At 36.9% G+C, this 20,248-nt stretch overlaps 1 protein-coding gene across 1 annotated transcript in view; it reads right to left on the bottom strand.

The window, feature by feature from the left end:
• The window catches only part of LOC131046859 (stromal processing peptidase, chloroplastic), a 193,716-nt gene that overhangs the window by 99,033 nt on the left and 74,435 nt on the right, over window positions 1–20,248 (bottom strand). Inside the window, exon 5 of the mRNA XM_057980653.2 lies at window positions 4,752–4,799. Coding sequence (XP_057836636.2) covers window positions 4,752–4,799 — 48 coding nt within the window. The remainder of the gene's footprint in view (window positions 1–4,751; window positions 4,800–20,248) is intronic.

Genomic DNA, 20,248 nt, shown 5'->3' with positions numbered 1-20,248 from the left:
GGCTTATTCTTTCGAATTTCTCATTGGTTTGCTCTATGAAAGTCTGAAGTTGTTTGGCTAGTTGATCGGCCATTGCTTTCGTGCCTTTCTTTCTCTGATATGTGATCATAAACTAAGAATCCTTTCCACAAGTTGGTAGGATTATGCTCTAATACCACTGTAATGTCCCTACTAGTTAGAGATCATTGTCCTGCAAAACAATGTTAGAATGCAACCAATATATATATGTAACTAATCTACTTTGCAATTAAACTTCAATTATTCAATTAAAACTAATCTCAATTCTTATTTAAATAAAAAAGGATACGAGTGCAGTATTGGGACATGTCCTTAGGCGGCTGTGAAGCTCGCCTTCTTGGAACCCATCTTCGTTCCAAGCCATACCAAGAAATCGAAGGATAATTCGATTCCTGTCTTGGATGTAACATCTTACATCCAAGCCTACCAAGGAAGACCATCATGTATGATCAATTCCTTGCCATCTCATCATCCAAGTCTACCAGAGAGGACCGGCCAGATCCGTCTCTTCTTGGATGACTTTTGTCACCCAAGCCATATATATGCATATAGATACTCAGTATATACTACCTTCCAAGGATTATCATAATCCCTGAATTAGGCTAAGGGAATTTCCTCCCAATAGCCTCCATCATATAGCCACATTATTCATATTACATTCTACAATTCATTATCATTTTTCATTCCATAATTTACGTCTAAATTTACATATTCCTTAATTCTCTTTATTGATCCTAGATATATATATAAATATTCTGCATGACATACCTATATTCATTGCTACATACATAAGATAATATCCAGTAATATATGTTCAGAAATATTCAATAAAATGTATTCAGAAATATTCAATAATATGTATTCAGAAATATTAATTAATATATATGTGTGTGTGTGGCACACACGTCCACACACATATATCCTGTGACCATTAAAGGCCTCTTACCTGTTCGTGATCTGCAGCCTGTAGTTGCAGTTTGTAATCCGCGGGGGCTGTCTGTAGTCCTCTCGTCTCCCTTTCTTCCTTCTTCCCTTAGCGCTGTGGAGGTCTTCCTTTATACCCCGTGGAGGGTAAGGGTCGCATCCCACCACAGGGTCCCTTTCGCAAGAAGGGGTGTGACAGTGGTCGCAGCCACTTCCCGCGGGGGGGCGGGGGCACCGTGGTGTTAGCTTTCCACGGGGGTTATCACATACCTTTTAATATATTTAAAATTTACAATTCTCACTCCCATTTAATATTTGACATTATTAAATAAACATTAATATTATTTGATCATTCATTTATTTAATTGCTTAACATTAATTAATAATTTATTTCCTCTTTTAAGATTTCTTTTATATATATTTATTTTATAATTAACCTCTTCATTTTATATGTGCTATTATCCTTATTGGGATATTTATAAGATTTACATCAGGTGATACGGTAGGGGGTTATCACAGAAACATTGCGTGAGTGGTTTTGGTATTCTTAGTCAACTTGATTTTCGAGCATTGGAAGTTGAAAATTGGAGAACTCTTGGAAATTTTAGGTGTTGAAGATTGTTCTTGCATTCTTAGGTTGTTGATTTGTCTATTGAAATTTGAAGTATGAAGATCTCCTAAGAGGAGTAAATCTCTAAAAGGCACTGTAACTGTTCTATTGCTGATAATGCATTGAAATCCCTTCTTCTCGGTTTTTTCACCTTCATGGGTTATCCCAAGGTATCTCTTGAGTTTTTCTCTTCTATATTCTATTTTTTATCTAAATGCTAATACTCTAATGAAATAATTTAGATATGGTTAACTAGCCAAATTTTCATCATTGGATTAAGTAGGAAATTGTTATACATTCATACATTATTTCTTCTCATGCAATCCATAAGAAATAATTCACATAGAAAGCCATTTGAGCTCAAATGCTCCAAAGGGAAGGCCCAAGTGACCTAAATGTACTCTTTCATGTGTATCCTATAGGACAACTCTTTTGACCACAACCTTTCCAAAGAAGATCAAAAGGGTTGTCCATGGAGTATTTAAATGGAGAAAGCCAATCAATAAAGCTGTTAATATCCTAAAATAGCTAACTGGGCCCCAATTACCAACAAAATTGAGTCTTACTGATACATTAAGAGGCAACCTTCTAAAAATAAACAATATCAAATGTGGGTCTCTCTCACCACCTCGCACTAAAGGACGCGTGGATCAAAGTCGATGGTCCCATATAAAATTGCATTGCTAAAAGTGAGCTTCTCAAAGAAGATTGGAACAAGCCCCTCTAGCTGTGATAGTTGAAGAAATAGAGAAGCTCAAAAGTATTTGTACAAACAATTACTACTCCCTCGAATTTCATGGAACGTGACACCTAAAAATAACCACTCCTATTTCTCCATTTTTTGGAGTGAACAAACACAATAAATCTTATCACCACATGAAATATGTGGTTTATTTGAACCAATACAAGGAACAAACACTTGGCTAGAAAAGGAGAACTACTGTGCCATTTGACTAATGATGTTGTTGATAGTGATGTCGAACAATGATGCCATCCCTAATTTATCAGAAATGCTCAACATCAAAAGCCATCATGGGGCTCAAAGGTTGGAGGAGAGAGGTCCAAGTGAATTCAATTCACTTCCGATATGCACCCTTTAGTACAGCTCCATTGATCACAGCCTTCCAAGGGTAGCAAGCGAGTATACAATCAAAGGAGTATCTAAATGAAGCACCCTGATCTTGAAATGCCAATAATGTTGATCCCTATAGAGACCTCAAATTGCAACCTTCGCCAAAGATACAAATTCCAAATATGTGTATTTCTCATTTAAGGTTGAGTAACCAGGAATCCTTGTCTGAATAATAAAAGTAAGGCATAAACCTACCTGTTGAGTACCACATTTAGTTTGTTCAATGCATTAAGAACCATCTATTTGCAATCAAACATATGCAGAAGCATGATATTCAGAACTCCTTTTAATACAATTATACAAATCAAATCAATGAATCCCAGACTAAGGTCCGAGATTTTTTACTTACAAAGAACTGTGAATTTAAAGTGAGATTCATTAGATAGCAGTCTAGGAGCAGCTAGTGAGGCCCTATATTTCACATGCCCATAAAAACTCTTCATTGATCGTTTCTATGAATAATATTGACAATCTTTGAGCTATTGCTGATAGGCTAGAGCCTTGGTCAACATATAAATCAGGATATATAGAACTAATTTCCAACTTCGTTTTACATTGCATGTTTAAAATTAGTTCGTTGCAGTGCAACTTCTCTTCATATGCTTTATTTATTTACCTTTTTACTCAATAATTTTGTATTTGTATGAATTGGTAGGAATCTTATTCATGACTCAAACCAACACTCAATGATGTTACAGTTATCACTCATATGAATGGCATATGTCCATTCATAATAGGGCCTACATATTTTTCTTTTCTTTCTATTATCCTTGGTAATTGACCACCATAAGTGTTTTAGAATTCATGAACAGTAATCTGCATTTACTTTGACTTATGCTCTATCAATTTCAGCAATGTATAACTTATGACAAATTTTCTGGTAGGTTATATAAGGCCTCATACACCTAACCATTGACTTTCCATTTTATGTGCTGTATAAAACTGCTTTTAAGGAATAAAATTCTAGTTTTATTGTGATATTGCTATCAGGATTCAACTATGTAGAGTCAAACTCATTGACCCATGAATCATGAGTAGTGGTTCACAAGAACCCATCTCTCATGAGAATGAATGGAACACTTAGAACTCATTGCATCTACGTGATGCTCACAGAGGTGAAGCATTAGGACTTCCCAAGAGGTCACCCATCACAGTTTTACTCCAACTCAAGTGTGCTTAACCATGGAGTTTACCCCAAGGTTAAGCCCACTTGGCTTGCAACCCCATTTGCAAAACCTTCAGCAAGTGTTGTGCCTTATGAACCATCCATTATAGAGCTCCTTAAGCTCATCCATTGATAAGTAGGAGATATTTTCCACAACAAGTCCCAATGCTTCACCTCTGTGAGCATCACCTAGATGCAATGATTGCTAAGTGTTCCATTCATTCTCATGAGAGATGGGTTCTTGTGAACCACTACTCATGAATCATGGGTCAATGAGTTTGACTCATAAACTACAAAATTGAATCCTGATAGCAATATCACAATTTGAGTTGATGTGGAAAATATCTCCTATTCTAGTTTAAGTTTAAATTATTACCCAATATAAATTCACTCCGAACAACTCGCATATAATTACCATCAAAAAATCTTATAACCAAGGTGAGTCAATTTACATCCTCTTGTTTCAACAAGAGTTTTTCACTCACAATTAGCTATATCATATTATAATGAGATTACACCAGGTATTAAAAGATTGCATTATGAGACAAATGAAACAGAATCTCATTTTTGCATGCGCTAAGGCTTCACTTCTGCTTGTATCTGCATTTGTTAGGTTTTCTTCTAATTAGGATTGGTCAAAGACAACCAGAAAAATGGATCATTAATAGACCAGAAATACCTTTATAAATAAAACAATGCATTCAATTATCTAAATTCATCAATATTAATTGATTTATTCTCAATCATAACAGATAATTTCTGCCCCATCAATAGTGGATGTGGATTTACCTAAAAGACTTAAATTACATCGTTGAAAAAGTATAACCAAGGCATTACTCACGTTACAACATCCCTGACAAAGTATAAGCAAGTGATTTAGTGGTGTTACTAAAATTACTTACTTCATTCAAAGCATCAAGCACAAAAGGCAACAAAGGTCCATCTGAATCCTGCAAAAAAGGAAACAAAAATCATTTCCAATAATAGAAAAGAGCAAAATATTGTAATATGAGATAATCATTCCTCATGTAACTTCACATTCAAATTCTATTAGAAAATGGTCAATGACTAAAGCATAAAAGCTTTGAGCTTATGTTTCAAAATTTCTAATTGCTTTACAAATCAAATACATATTCAAATATATGATAACTAAGCACAAATATACCAACTTTGTAATTTGAAAAAAAAAAAAAAAAAAGAATAACGGAAAATCAAAATATACACTAATAGATTTTTATAAACATAAAATATGAGAGATGCATACCCTCAAAGGCAGCCCATACCAAGTAAATAGGATTATAACAAACTGATCTTTCAAAATGACTAAAGCACAAGCCTAAATGAAATAACACATCCCTGATTTAGAATTATCTTATATTGAACATTTTTGAGTGTCATGTCCCATTTTCAAAAACTAGATAAAATATTATTCACCCAAGATGATGTTGAGGTTCAGGGATTAGGGTTGCTCCTTGACACATGCTAGAGAGTTTTCAAAAATCAGGGATCCGAGATTCTACCCGACGCATGCCAAAGAGTTGCCGGAGGTCAAAGCTCGGGCTTGCTGCTTGACACATGCTAGAGAGTTGTCGAAGATGTGAATCAAAGATTCTATTCGATGAATGTAAAAGAGTTGTTGAAGGTCAAATATCGAGCATGTTGCTTGACTCATGCCAGAAAGCTATCGGATATCAAGGAGCAGAGATGCTGCCCAACCCATGCCAAGAGCCATCAAAGGTCTGAAATGATAATACGATGTTGTAATTAATTAAGGAGAGGAATACTCATTATATAGAAAATTACAAGACAATCTGTCCATAATGGAAACGATCAAGAATAGAAACACGAAAGACATTAAGGAAACTTCCTAAAACTAACTAAAGACGACAGACATAAATTGAAGTTTCTAAATACTAAATGACTAAGATGACCATTATAGCAATATTACAGTATTACTTTAATACACCCTTAATGGTCATTCTACTAACTACCCTACGAAAGACTTGACATATTCTACAGGTCATTTGGTCACGAATGCATAGAAGGCTGCCCCCTTCTTAGAACACATTGCGACATGAGAATACTGCTTAGACCCTCGCTGATTCTCCAGAAATTCTGGATATGACCAAGTTTACCATAATCCTTTGAACCTTCCAACATGATGTTGGGTAACAAAGCCATCCCTCCCATTCTCCAAAGACACCGAGATCAACTTCTCAAAACTCGCACCAAAAAACCATCATTACCTGTTTTGGAAAAAAATCAGAAAGCCCAGAAAACAGCAGCACCCTTCATGATTTTTTGTAGAAAAATTAAAAAACCGACCAACAAAGAAAGAACCCACGATTTTTGTGTGAAAAAATCGTGCAAAAAACAAACAGAGAAACCACGATTTTTGAAGGGAAAATCGTGCAAAACCCTCCATGATTTTTTTGTGGAGAAAAAACAAAAAACCCATCCACAATTTTTGAGGAGAAAATTGTACAAAACCCCCCGGTTTGTTCAAAAACTTTACTCGCAACCCTCATGAGTAGTAAACAGAAATAAAACTCCCTCATTTTTGAGGAAAAAATCAAGCAAAACCCTTCCATGAGTTTTTGTGGAAAAAAATCAAAAAACCTAAAAAACAACACCCTTCATGATTTTTTGATCATAAAATTAACATGGTATCAGAGCTTGGTTCGAATTAGGGGTAATCAGATTGATTGTAGTTGTTCCTCCTCTTCCTATTTGCTCTTATCACTTCATTCGAAATGTTGAACTCTCTCAGGGTTAAAAATAGATTGGATGGTGCATCCAACTTCACGTCATGGAAATTCTGAATTATGCTTGCATTGAATGGAAGTGATCTTGCAGACTTTGTGGAGAGATCATCCATTGAACCTGAGGCAGAGGAGGAAAAGACTTCATGGAGGAAGAAAGATTTTCAAGCTCAGAGAATGTTGGTTGACTCCGTGAAGGATCATATTGTACCTATCATCTCCAAGCTGAAGACTGCCAGCGAAATGTTAAAGACATTGGAAGAGATGTATGAAATCAACAACACCAGTCGTGCCCTAGCTTTGAAGCAGCAGCTTCATCACATCAAGATGATGAAAGGTGAATCCGTCATAGCATACTTTATGAGGATTTCTAATTTGAGAGATCAGCTCTCATCCATTGGGAAGGTTGTTGATGACAGTGACTTGACCATGCTTGCTCTCAATGGTCTTTCGGCATATTGAGAGTCTTACATTCAAGGAATTAGTGCAAGATCAGAACTTCCCAAGTTCGATCGTTTGAGAGCAGATTGCATACAAGAAGAGTCTCGATTGATAGCAAGAGGAATTAAGCGTGATCATTATGATGTAGAAAATCAAGTCCTTGCTTCGCATATGGTTAAAGGAAAAAGAAGGAAGTAGGATAGAGACAGAGATTCAGATCCTGCCCCTAAATCAAAAAGGAAGAAGGACTTATCTCACATCCAGTGCTTTAAGTGTGACAAGTATGGTCATTTTGCTTGGGATTGCAAATTCAGGTCTACTACTCTTGCTTCTTCTGCAGAAGTTGGCATAGGGACATTTCAAGAGGAGCAACGGTCAAATGAAGACTTCCTTTTCTAAAAGGAGGAAATGTTAGAGGGAGCTTGACATCTTTAGCTTCAGAGGGAGCTTGTCACGCTCAGAGGGAGCCAGTTTCTTTCAGCTTCAGAGGAAGCCACATCTTTTGGCTAATGTATTCTTCCCTAGGAGAAGTTTGAGGTGAAAGCCCTCGTTCCACCCTCTGCGAGTAGGTATGGTGGATCCACCCTCTGTGAGTAGGCATGGTGGTGATGCATTCTTCTCTAGGAGAAGTCTGAGGTTAGAGCCCTCGTTCCATCCTCTGCGAGTAGGTTTGGTGGATCCATCCTCTGCGAGTAGGCATGGTGGATGTGATGGAAGAAATTCCATGATGTACTTGTGCTTTTCCACCCTCTGCGAGTAGGTATGGTGGACCCACCCTCTGCAAGTAGGCATGGTGGATGTTATGATTTAGCACTTGTGCTTGTTCACCCTTTGGGAGTAGCTATGGTGAACGTCACCCATGGGAGTAGCCATGGTGGTTGTATTCATTTGCATTTTTCATGGGAACAGTGTATCTTGGATCTTGAGAAGGTCTCCTCCCTAGCTAAGAGGGAGTGTTGATGTGTAGCTAGGTTGGATCTTTCCAAGGCCGACCTAGTACACTTGATGGCTAAATGGCTTGTCGGCCTTAGCCATATTGTTGATTAATTTTTGATATACAAACCCTTGTTTGGGTCTGGCCCTAATTGAGCGTCTCGTGTAACTTGTAATTGTATTGGACAAGACCTATCTACATGTAACTTGTAATTGTATTGGGCAAGACCTATATGTAGCTTGTAATTAATAGGTCTGATCCTATTCTTGGCGCCAAAACAATAAGGCTGACTTGAGGCCTATTGGGAGGCATTGATACATATATATATGAGTTGATTTGTAATCATTCAACATTCATTCACATTCAGAGAAATACTTCTGCATATTGATCAGCGATCTACTCCAGATATTCAAGCCTCGAGGTCAGCAAATTCACTTGGAAAATCCTCCAAGATCAGCAAACTCCTGGTTAGGATTGGTGAACATCATATGAGGCTGGCGAACCTTGTTTAGGGCTAGCAAACTTGTCTACTGTGACACCGAATTCACCTAGGGCTCTTCAAGGTCTGCGAATTCATCTACAGCTGGTGAATTCACTTACAAAGACAGCAAACTACACCTAAGGTCTGGCAAACTCAGTCTCAAGTGCAGCGAACCTGTAGATCACCTTCAGATCTTGTATATAGTCTACAGTAGACTCTTCAGGTAAGTCTGTTATAAGTTCAGTTCAGTTTGTTGCTTCATGTGTGAAGCTAATTGTAAATCTAATACTGATTTCTGAGTGAATACAATTAAGGATCTGTTGCTGGGTTTTTCAACTCCAAGAGGGAGGTTTTCCCAGGGTACTGTTGTGTAATGTGTGTTTCATTTATTGTTTTCTACTTACTGTTATCAGTCTGATCATAAAATTAACACAGTTGTGCAACTTTGTGTGTTGTTGAGTTTAATTTACCATTTGGGGATATAGGTTGTGTTTTTAATATTTAGTGAATATTTATTTCAAATGTGTTATTTCATTAAAAATTCTGGGAAGTGGCATACACTAGCATATGATTTCCTTCTGAATGCACATACAAGAACAAATGCCAATGCACAATGATTCTTCAATCTAACATGAAACTAGTGGTCCATGGGGACGCATCCCCATGCCCTAACCCATATACTTAACATCTTGATAATGAAGAGATGGAAGAAAAGCATCCTCCTTATGTTTTCTATTTTTTATAAACATATGGGTGCATTCTATTTTTATTGATTTTGGGCAACTCTCCATCACCTTAAGAACATTAGTGCTTCCCTAAAGTCAAAAACACACTAAATTGGAAATGTGTTTTACCTTTAACCGAAACCTAACGAGGGGCCCACCAAGGTCCCCCAACCTAAATTTTAAAGGTTTTATCCTAGCCATCCTTGACTCACAAAAGTTCTAGTGATTCCAGCATGGCTACATTCTCGTACAAAACTCTCCAAATGGAAAACCTCATCCATGATTTTGTTAATAAGATAAGATGGTCCTCCCACAACATCTAAGAGACATAGAACCTCATAAATACCCTCTAAAGCTTGGGCCATGGGTCCCATGATGTGAAAACACTAAGTTAGAGTGCCATATGGACTATCCCAATCAAAATATGAAAAAATTCAGAAACAATCCATCTCCAACATGTGAAATTGCAAGATGCAAAATCTTGGTTCCACCATAGTAGCAACCTTCTCTATGGCTAGATACTCCTCAATTGGTGGCAATGCAAGGGCACTTCTAAATCCAAATTAACTAGTTCACAAATTTTGCTCAACGAATCTTATATGTAATGCCATCATCCCATTGTAGCCATAGGAGACCCTACAACAGACTCCACATCAAATTATTAAGTAATAATCTAAACCTTCATGTGCCCCTCTCTCTTTTCCTCATCATCACTATCAAGGTCTTTCTTGTGTACCTTTAATGTTGCTCTTGACTCAACCACATGCTTTGGCTTTTCCATTGCTCCACAATCATCCTTGTTGTTAGCCAATAGAATACTAATATGCCTTCATCAAAACATAAATGAAAAAATAGAATCATAAGTGCCATCTAGAATAAATTTTCTCTCTATTTTTACTAAGGATATATTGCATCCAAGGGAAACCCATCTACATTTGTAAAAACCTTAATAGGAGAACGAAAGAAATTCATGGATTCTCTAGGAGAACAATTTAGCGAGTGGAGGTACACCCTTATAGAAGAACTGAAGCAGGGGCATCACTCTCTTTCAATTTTGGTTTTGTTCTCTTGTTTTGTTTGTTAGTTTTAGCAGATTTGGGTTTGAGAAGGTGTCTAGCTCTTCTAGTATGTCGACACATTCCTTCCTTGTTGACAACTTCTTGTTGCATTATGTTGGCACAGGTTCCTCTCGCATTGTGTTGAAGACAATGTAACTTCCTATGGCATGGAACGGCTTCTTGTTATCTCATAGGCAGAAAGGCATAACACGGGAAGCCAAACCGACAATAGTTAGGAGTCAAACCATTGGCAGAGTTGATTGGTCAACGGTTGTTGTGCCTTTAGCTTCCTTTTAAGTGAGGGGAATTGCCTTTGTGGAGGGTGGTTGGACCATCACAGGTAGATAGAAGAGACAGATGAGAAGAGTCAGGTGAAAGAAGAAGCCGACTATACTGAAGGCAGATTGGGAACGGATCATTCAAGTCAACTCTGTCAGTGGAGTTTAAACCCTTCCTCTGTAAGGGAAGACTGTTGTCTGTTTGTGTAATGAAGTTTGAAGAGAAGCAATAACAATTAAATGTTGTTCCTCTATATAGAGGAATGTTTCCTGTCGCACGACTGTTGATCCTTTGTTAATGTAGTCTTGTTTTTAACCTAAACTTCGTAACATTATTGTTCCATGGTGTTGTTGTTTTCGTTCTTTGTCAGTATTGGTTACCAGCGTATTGGTATCAAAGCAGCAAGTAATTGGGGTAGTCTGGTGTGGGAAGAATCCATCGAGAAGAATGGGAAGAGGAGGTGCCAGAGGAAGAGGCAGAAGAGGACATGGAGTCTTTGAGATGTTGCAGAACTTGTCTGCCCAAATGGATGCCATGGAGAGGGCACAGCGAAGAGGAACACCAGCAGATGATGTAAGTGATGTTGGAGAGGAATTACAGTTACAAGATGAAGAGGAAGCTCGAGAAGAACCTGAAGGATTTGAGGAAAGATTGTTGAAGATAGTAACAAATGTGGGAGCTAAACCCAAGATTGAAGTTTCTACTTATGTAGGAAATTTAAATGATGAAGAACTCATTGATTGAATCAATAATTTGGATAAATATTTTGAATATTAAGGAGTTGTAGAGGAAAGAAAAGTTAAGTTTTCTTGTACAAGGTTAAAAGGCCATGCTGCTATGTGATGGGATTATGTTCAAACTGAGAGACAGAGGAAGAATAAGGAAAAGATTGTTAATTTTGTGGATCAGAATTAAAATTTATCTTCTTCTATGTATTATCTATCACTGAATTGTTGTATAAATCTGATTGTCTTCTTTTATGTTGCAGGGGAGGAGGAGCATTTTTATTTCAATGTCCATTCTCACACATTTCATTTGGTATATGTAGTGGGCTGGGTACGGTCAAGCAATGCCTTGACCAGCCATGTCTTTTGGACATGGCCGATCAAGACATCACTTGATCGTGCCCCCTCACGATAATAAATGTTTGAATGAGAGACTTCATTTATATCTCATTCAATCATTTATCTTACCGAGGCTATCATGCATTAACACTCCCTCTTAGCTAGGTAAGATAAATGTAAAAGGTATTGGGAGCAATATTCATATATCGTATGATGCTTATCTTGGGACCATAGTTTCAAGATGTGAATTGCCTCTATCGGCGATTCTATTCACAAACTCTTGTGTGGATTGCCTCAGTCGGCGATTCTATCCACAAGCTCTTGTGTGGATTGCCTCTGTCGGCGATTCTATCCATGAGCTCTTACGTGGATTGCCTCAATCGGCGATTCTATCCACAAGCTCTTACGTGGATTGCCTCAGTCGGCGATTCTATCCATCAGCTCTTACGTGGATTGCCTCAGTTGAAGATTCTATCCATGAGCTCTTGTGTGGATTGCCTCTGTCGGCAATTCTATCCACAAGCTTTTACGTGGATTGCCTCAGTCGGCGATTCTATCCACAATCTTGAGTTATTGTAAGATCGTCACCTTCCAATAACCTCAAAAATACAAGTGGAAATCATTTGGAAGTCGTCACTTCCTTATGATTTACACAGGACCCATAAAATAATTATTAGTATTAATAATAATCAATATTTACAATTTTTACCTCAGAAGTGCTCAATCTTGATTAGTAAGCTCCCTCTCAATCACAAGGTATCTTGAGTTTCTTGTAGAGAACATATTTTTCTGAACATGCGTCTGAATTACTGACTTCAGCAAGGGACGCTTGTAGTTTAAGTTTGAGAGGACAAGTTCTTGCAATGTGGCCATATTCGAGACTTTCAAGGAGATATCAATCTGATCTTAATCGGATCTTCCTTCAAGCGGTTAGGCTTTATAGAAGGAAACCTGGCTCTAATACCATGTTAATTTTGTGGATCAGAATTAAAATTTATCTTCTTCTATGTATTATCTATCACTGAATTGTTGTATAAATCTGATTGTCTTCTTTTATGTTGCAGGAGAGGAGGAGCATTTTTATTTCAATGTCCATTCTCACACATTTCATTTGGTATATGTAGTGGGCTGGGTACGGTCAAGCGATGCCTTGACCAGCCATGTCTTTTGGACATGGCCGATCAAGACATCACTTGATCGTGCCCCCTCACGATAATAAATGTTTGAATGACATTTATCTCTCATTCAATCATCTATCTTACCGAGGCTATCATGCATTAACAAAGATAACCTCGTGGGGTCGTATGGTAGCAAAGTTGAAAGCTAAGTTCCTTCCAGGTGATTATCAAACTAACCTTTTTAAATATTGCAAAACATGAAACAAAAGGATATGTCAGTGAAAGATTATACCGAAGAGTTTTGTAAGTTAGTGATCCAGTCAGGGCATGGTGAAGAAGACATGGAGAAAATAGCAAGGTACTTGAATGGGTTAAGTATACTTTGCAGGATGAATTGAGTTTGGTCTCCCCTAGAACCCTTGAAGAGGCTTATTAATTGGCCCTTAAGGTAGAGGAGAAGATATTAAGAAAGAAAAGTCAGCAAGAAAGGAAGAGGGGAAGAGGATTTAGAGGAAGAGGATGTAATGTCCCCTACTAGGTTTCGATCAATTTTAACCATAATTAATCTATTTCAAAATACTTATGACTTAAACTAACTTGATTAAGAGTCAAGACTCCCTTAACATGAATCATATCTGGAAAGTTCTTTCTTTCTTTAGTCAATCAAGTACTTGTTATGTTACAATACAAAATAGTTAATCGTATTCTGATTTATTTATAGATCATTACATATTTACTTATTACTATTTATATGAATTATTACTAATTTCTAAAGGTATTATATTAGCATTTATTATTATTATCAATATCTATATTTACGATCGTTATATTATTCCTTACTTTGATTTGAGTATATGTATACATAAATAAATAAGTAAATTAAGTAATATTACCACCTATTATATAAATTACTAATACCACTACTTAAACATTACTTGTTAGTAGTATGTTTGGTGGCTGGTAATGGCAGACAGATCTGACATGTGTCAGATCTGGTCTGCCACTGCATATGGAATTAAGGATGACTGTCGTAGTTTATACTAATATTACCATTGCATAAAAACATCATCAGACTTCATATATTAAACATACGTATTAAGCACATCACCATGCAAAGCCCCAAGAAAAAGGATGCTACTGCCTGTAACTTAATCATGGTTCTGATCTGATATGATCCATCGCCTGACCTCCTTTTATGAGTACAGACTATATGATAATTCCCCATCTATAAGATGGTTGCCGATAACATATCCCCCCCAGGGATAGCTCACAATCCTTCCCTTATAACAACCAAGTAGGTGTGAAACGAAGAGTCATGCTCCTTCCATTTATATTCCTTTCAATGATTGACTTAATCAAATCGAACTTAACTATTATTTACTAATAATCCTTATTGATTAATTAATGTTGGCATTAACTGAACGATATACTCATTGTTGCCGATTAGCCTTCTTATTATTTGTTGTCTTCATGCTAATTGATCCCTAACCTTCTTTAAGATCGAAGTCTGAATATCATGAATTGCTGTCTGATGAATTCTTAATATTGTGCCTCTTTATAACCGTTAACAATTAGTGGATGGTTAACATCTTTGTTTTAATCGATATTGTAATAGTTAGCGTTCTTAAATTGATATTATTAATCTTGTACAAGTCATTGTGCCTAAATCTGGATCATTCACTTATCGCTGATTAAGGGAATCATGGTTCCTTAGAAAATGTTGACCAGTGTTCCCCTGATAGTCTCCTTTCATTTTTGAATCGCTGGAATGATGGATCGTTGCTTGTCTATGTTATCAATGTGTGGCACTAGTTAATGCTTATCTTATCTATGGTTGCCAATCTACATGTCTTCCTCGATCAACTAAAGGATTATTGATAACTTTTATTAATGGTTGTTGTATTGATACCTTATGAACCGTTAAATAAACAAATAGGAATCCCAATCTTATCTTTGGTGCTGCTTGTTTGGGTGATGTTGATATCAACTTTATACAAATTAATTCTGTATGGTGGCTGATATTAATCATATAACATTAATTTATTTTTATTTGACTATTTCAAGAATATTATTATTATTTAAATAAATATTAATTAAATAATAATAAATAAATAATTTTTCGAATAATCATTCACTGATAAATATATTAGGTAATAATATAATTGTTTCATTTAGGATATAAGGAGGGGACATGACAGTCCATCCGTCCCGAAATTGCTTGTCCTCAAGCAATTGATAAGGTTCTCAACTGAGTCATCTCCTATTAAAACACAAGTTATTCATGAAGTATACACACAATATGTGTAAAGTAATGAGGCATGAAGCTTGAATATATTTAGTACATTGTGTATACATGCAAGGAATGAAGCATGAGGCATTACAAGTATGTAAGATAAGGAGGGTATGAAGTAATACACATAAAGTCAAGTAAATTCATGCAAGACTGAAGTATACATGGGAGTCTTGAAGCATGGACATAAGTAATATATATATGGTTATATATATATTCTTTTTATTTGGTTAGTTATATAAATATAAATATATATATATATATATATATAGTATGTAAGATAAGGAGGGTATGAAGTAATACACATAAAGTCAAGTAAATTCATGCAAGACTGAAGTATACATGGGAGTCTTGAAGCATGGACATAAGTAATATATATATGGTTATATATATATTCTTTTTATTTGGTTAGTTATATAAATATAAATATATATATATATATATATATATATATTTTAGTTGTATTATTATTTATCACTAAATTCTTTCATGTTTAGGCGGGGACAGCATCAACATCAAGAAGAAGGGACTGGAAATTCCAATGGAGCAGCAAATAATGAAAGAGGAGGCTACCAAAGTAAGGGTGGTAGATCATATGGGAGAGGGAGCTTCCAAGAAAGAGGTAGAGGATTTACTGGAAAATGTTATAAATGCAATCAATACACTGGTCACAAAAGTTGGGAGTGTCTGGGACCTTCACAAGGAGGCCATACAAAATTTGAAAGAAGCTATCAGATTGCTCAAGCAGATCAAGAGAGTGTGGGATCACCTGCTCTCCACAAAGATGAACCAGAAGCAGGGGAATCCTTGTTGTTCAAGAGGGTATAGTTGAAACTATCAAAAGAGAACCAAGAACCAGTCCAAAGAAAAGCTTCATTTAAAGCCAAATGTAAGTCAAAAGGTAAGTGCTGCAAATTAATTATTGATAGTGGTAGTATGGATAATCTTGTGGCAACAGAGATGGTAGACAAGTTAGGCCTTAAGAAAACGAAGCATCCTTCTCCATATAAAGTCTCTTGCTTACAAAAAGGGCATCAATTGTTAGTAGATGAGCAAGCTCTTGTTGAATTTCAGATTGGTAGTTATAGGGATAGTGTGTTATGTGACGTTATGCCCAAAAAATGTGTGTCATGTATTGCTTGGTAGACCTTGGCAATTTGATAGGTAGGTGGTGCATGATGAAAGAGATAATACTTATACCAGGTGGTGCATGATGGAAGAGACAATACTTATAGTTATACCTTTGTGAAGGATGGTATTAAGCATACCTTGTTGCCTATGCAAGAACAAGGAGGGGACAGAAGTAGTGGTAGTAGCAACAAAATCATGTTGATAAGTGGAAAGGAGTTTATACATGGCATGAAAGAGGAAAAGAGGAGTTATGCTTTGGTACTCAAACCCAAGGCTGTCCTTTCTTCAACGAAGCTGGAGGAATTGCATAAAGAGATACAAGGAGTTTTGGAAGAGTATAAAGGCATTGGCAGCAGAGAGTTACCTAAGGAGTTACACCCTATGAGGAGCATTAACGATTACACCGATTTGATACCAAGAGCTAGCCCTCCAAACAAGGCTGCATATAAGTTGACTCCAAAAGAGAATGAGGAGATTCAGAGGCAAGTGGAAGAACTACTCCGGAAAGGTTTGATAATGGAGAGTCTTAGTCCTTGCGCTGTTCCGACAGTCTTAGCGCGAAAGAAGGGTGGTGAATGGAGATTGTGCACTGATTCTAGAGCCGTTAATAAGATTACTATTAGATATAGATTAGGATTGAAGATTTAATGGATTGTTTAAGTGGCTCGATGTATTTTTCTAAGATAGATCTGAAAAGTGGGTATCATCAAATTATAATCAGACCTGGTGATGAATGGAAAACAGTATTTAAGACTAATGATGGCCGTTATAAATGGCTGGTTATGCCCTTTGGTCCTTCTAATGTACCCAGCACTTTCATGAGACTTATGAATGAAGTTCTAAAACCTTTCCTAGGAAAATTTGTGATTGTATATCCTGATGACATTTTGGTGTTTAGCAGGTCTAAGGAGGAGCATTTGAGATTGGTTTTGACAAGGTTACATGAAGAAAAGTTGCAGATTAATCTAAAAAAGTGTGTGTTTATGCAGATCGAATTGGTTTATTTGGGCTTTGTAGTGTCCAAAGATGGATTGAAGATGGACAAGGAAAAGGTTCAAGCCATTATTGATTGGCCAACACCAAGGAGTGCATTGAAGGTAAGAAGTTTCCATGGTCTTGCTAGCTTTTACTGGAAGTTCATTAAAAATTTCAGTCATGTGGTTGCTCCCATTCTTGAAACTATTAAGGGGAATAAGAGGCAATTTGAATGGACACAAGAGGCCAAGAAAAGTTTCAGATTTTTTAAACAAAAGGTGAGTGAGCCTATTCTTGCTTTGCCTGATTTTGATAAGGTGTTTCAAGTTGAGTGTGATGCTAGTGGATTGGCTATTGCGGCTATTCTTAATCAAGAAAATAAACCTGTGGCCCATTTTAGTGAGAAATTGAATGATGCTAAAAGGAAGTACTCTGCCTATGATCTTGAGTTTTGTGCATTAATCCAATCATTGAAAACTTGAAGGCACTACCTACTCCCTAAAGAATTTATTGTTTATACAGATAATCATACTTTGCAGTTTACAAATAGCCAACATAAGTTGAATCAAAGACATGCCAAATGGGTCGAGTGTCTTCAACGCTTTAACTTTTTATTAAGCATAAAAATGGACAAATGAATAGGGAAGTAGGAAGAGTTTATTGTTGCGTGAAATTCAGACTAACAGTGTTGGTTTTGAAAGTTTGAAGGAATTATATGCAGATAATGCAAATTTCAAGGATGCCTATGAAGCATGCAGCAATCCTGTGATTAGAGACAGAGGCCCTCGGACTGATTTTATGTTGAAGAGGGTTTGCTGTTCAAAGGAAACAAATTATGCATACCTAGAGGCTCTATGAAAGAGAATTTATTGAAAGAAAAGCATTGTTGCAGCCTCGCTGGAAACTTTGGGCAGGATAAAACTTATTTGTAGTTAAGCACATTATTATTGGCCTAAGATGTAGACTAATGTTAAGAAATTTGTAGAAAGATGTAAGGTTTATCAACTTGCAAAGGGAAGAAGCCAAAATGCTCGTTTGTATCAACCACTACCGGTTCCATCTAGGCCATGGGACTCTATTAGTATGGATTTTGTGTTGGGGTTGCCTCAAACTCAAAGGGGCAATGATTCTATCTTTGTAGTTGTGGATAGTTTCTCCAAGATGGCTCATTTTATTCCATGTAAGAAGACTAGAGATGCTACAAATATTACTAACTTGTTTTTCAAGGAGGTGGTACAATTGCATGGTATTCCACGAAGTATCATATCTGATCAGGACACAAAGTTTGTGGGATATTTTTGGAGGACTCTTTGGAATAAGTTGGGAACACATCTGAGTTTTAGTTCAGCCTATCACCCCCAAACGAATGGCCAAACTGAGGTGGTTAATGGTAGTCTTGGTGATATGTTGAGGTGCCTTGTTGGGAAAACAGCTGGAATTTGGGATTTAGCCTTAGCACAAGCTGAGTTTTCTTACAATGATTCCCCAAATAGGAGTACAGGGTTCAGCCCATTATATATTGTATATGGTATGCATCCACAGGGTGTGTTTGAACTTCGAAATCTTAATGATATGGAAAAGAGAAGTGCAGATGGAGGAGACTTTGCTAAAGTCATCCATGATCTTCATGAAGAGGTGAAGATGAATATAGAAATAAAAAATCAGCAATACAAACAATATGCTGATAGGAAGCGGAGAGTGATACATTTTCATGTGGGTGATCTCGTATTAGCTCATCTTAGGAAGGAGAGATTTCCTAAAGGGAATACAACAAACTGAAAATGAAAAAGTTTGGTCCCTGCAAAATTCTCAAAAGATTTTCAAACAATGCCTATGAAATAGCCCTTCCTTCAAACCTAGGCATTTCACCTATCTTTAGTGTAGCTGATTTATATCCTTACAAAGGGAATGTTGAGGAGGGCACAACAAAGGCAGAGTTACCAATTATTGGGGATCAGCAAGGAACCACATCAGCACCACAAGACATAGAATGCATTCTTGATAGACAGTTGTTGAAGAAGACCAGCAAGCACGAATACTTAAGGTATCTAGTGAAATGGAGAGATCATCCTTTGGAGGATGCTTCTTGGCTGACCGAACCTTAACTCATTAAGTTGGGTCATTCTGTTGCAGACTTCATGAGCAGGAGCTCATAATTTCTCAATTGCCCGAGAGCCAGATGCAAGGGCATTGCTTTCTATTTCAATTTCCGTTTTGTTGTCTTGTTTTGTTTGTTAGTTTTAGCAGATTTTGGTTTGAGGTGGTGTCTGGCTCTTCCAGTTTGTCAACACATTCCTTCCTTGTTGACAACTTCCTATCACATTATGTTGGACACAAGTTCTTGTCACATTGTGTTGAAGACAGTTTAACTTCCTAGGGCATGGAAAGGACTTCCTATCATCTCACCGGCAGGAAGGAATAACACGGGAAGACAGAACACAAGAAGCCAAACCAACGACATTTGGGAGTCAGACGGTTGGTCGATGGTTGTTGTGCCTTCAGCTTGCTTTAAGTGTGAGGAATTGCCTTTGTGGAGGTTAGATGGACCATCACGAGCAGACAGAAGAGATGGATGAGAAGAGTCAAATGAAAGAAGTCAATTGTAGAAGGCAGACCGGAATGGGATCATTCAAGTCGACTCTATCAATGGAGTCTAAACCCTTCTTTTGTAAGGGAAGATTGTTGTTTGTTTGTGTAAGCAAATTTGAAGAGAAGCAATAACAATTGACTGTTGTTCCTCTGTATAGAGGATTGTTTCCTATCGCACATGTGTGTTGATGTTTTGTTAATGTAGTCTCTATTTTTAACCTGAACTTCCTATCATTATTGTTCCATCGTGTTGTTTTCATTCCTACCCTGTTTGTCAATTTTGATTGCCATCAAGAACAAAGAAAATCATGGATCCTAGTCAAAAAAAAAACTCGCCCTAGTTATAAGCCTCGCCCTTCTGCAATCCCAATATGTAGTTAGTCATCCATACTACAATATTTGAGGCCCCACTAGCTACTACTAGACAAAACCTAATCACGTCCAACGTGTACCTCCACTCACTAAATTGTAAATATTCCTTCTTGATGCACCTATGTCCCTTGGCCCACTTCTATGTCAATTCATAGTATGTAGTTAGTCATCCATACTGCA

Source organism: Cryptomeria japonica, chromosome 4, assembly GCF_030272615.1.
Source record: "Cryptomeria japonica chromosome 4, Sugi_1.0, whole genome shotgun sequence".
NCBI classification, from domain to species: domain Eukaryota; kingdom Viridiplantae; phylum Streptophyta; class Pinopsida; order Cupressales; family Cupressaceae; genus Cryptomeria; species Cryptomeria japonica.
The sequence above is the reverse complement of the archived record's forward strand: the minus strand, read 5'-3'. Positions and strand labels throughout refer to the sequence as shown.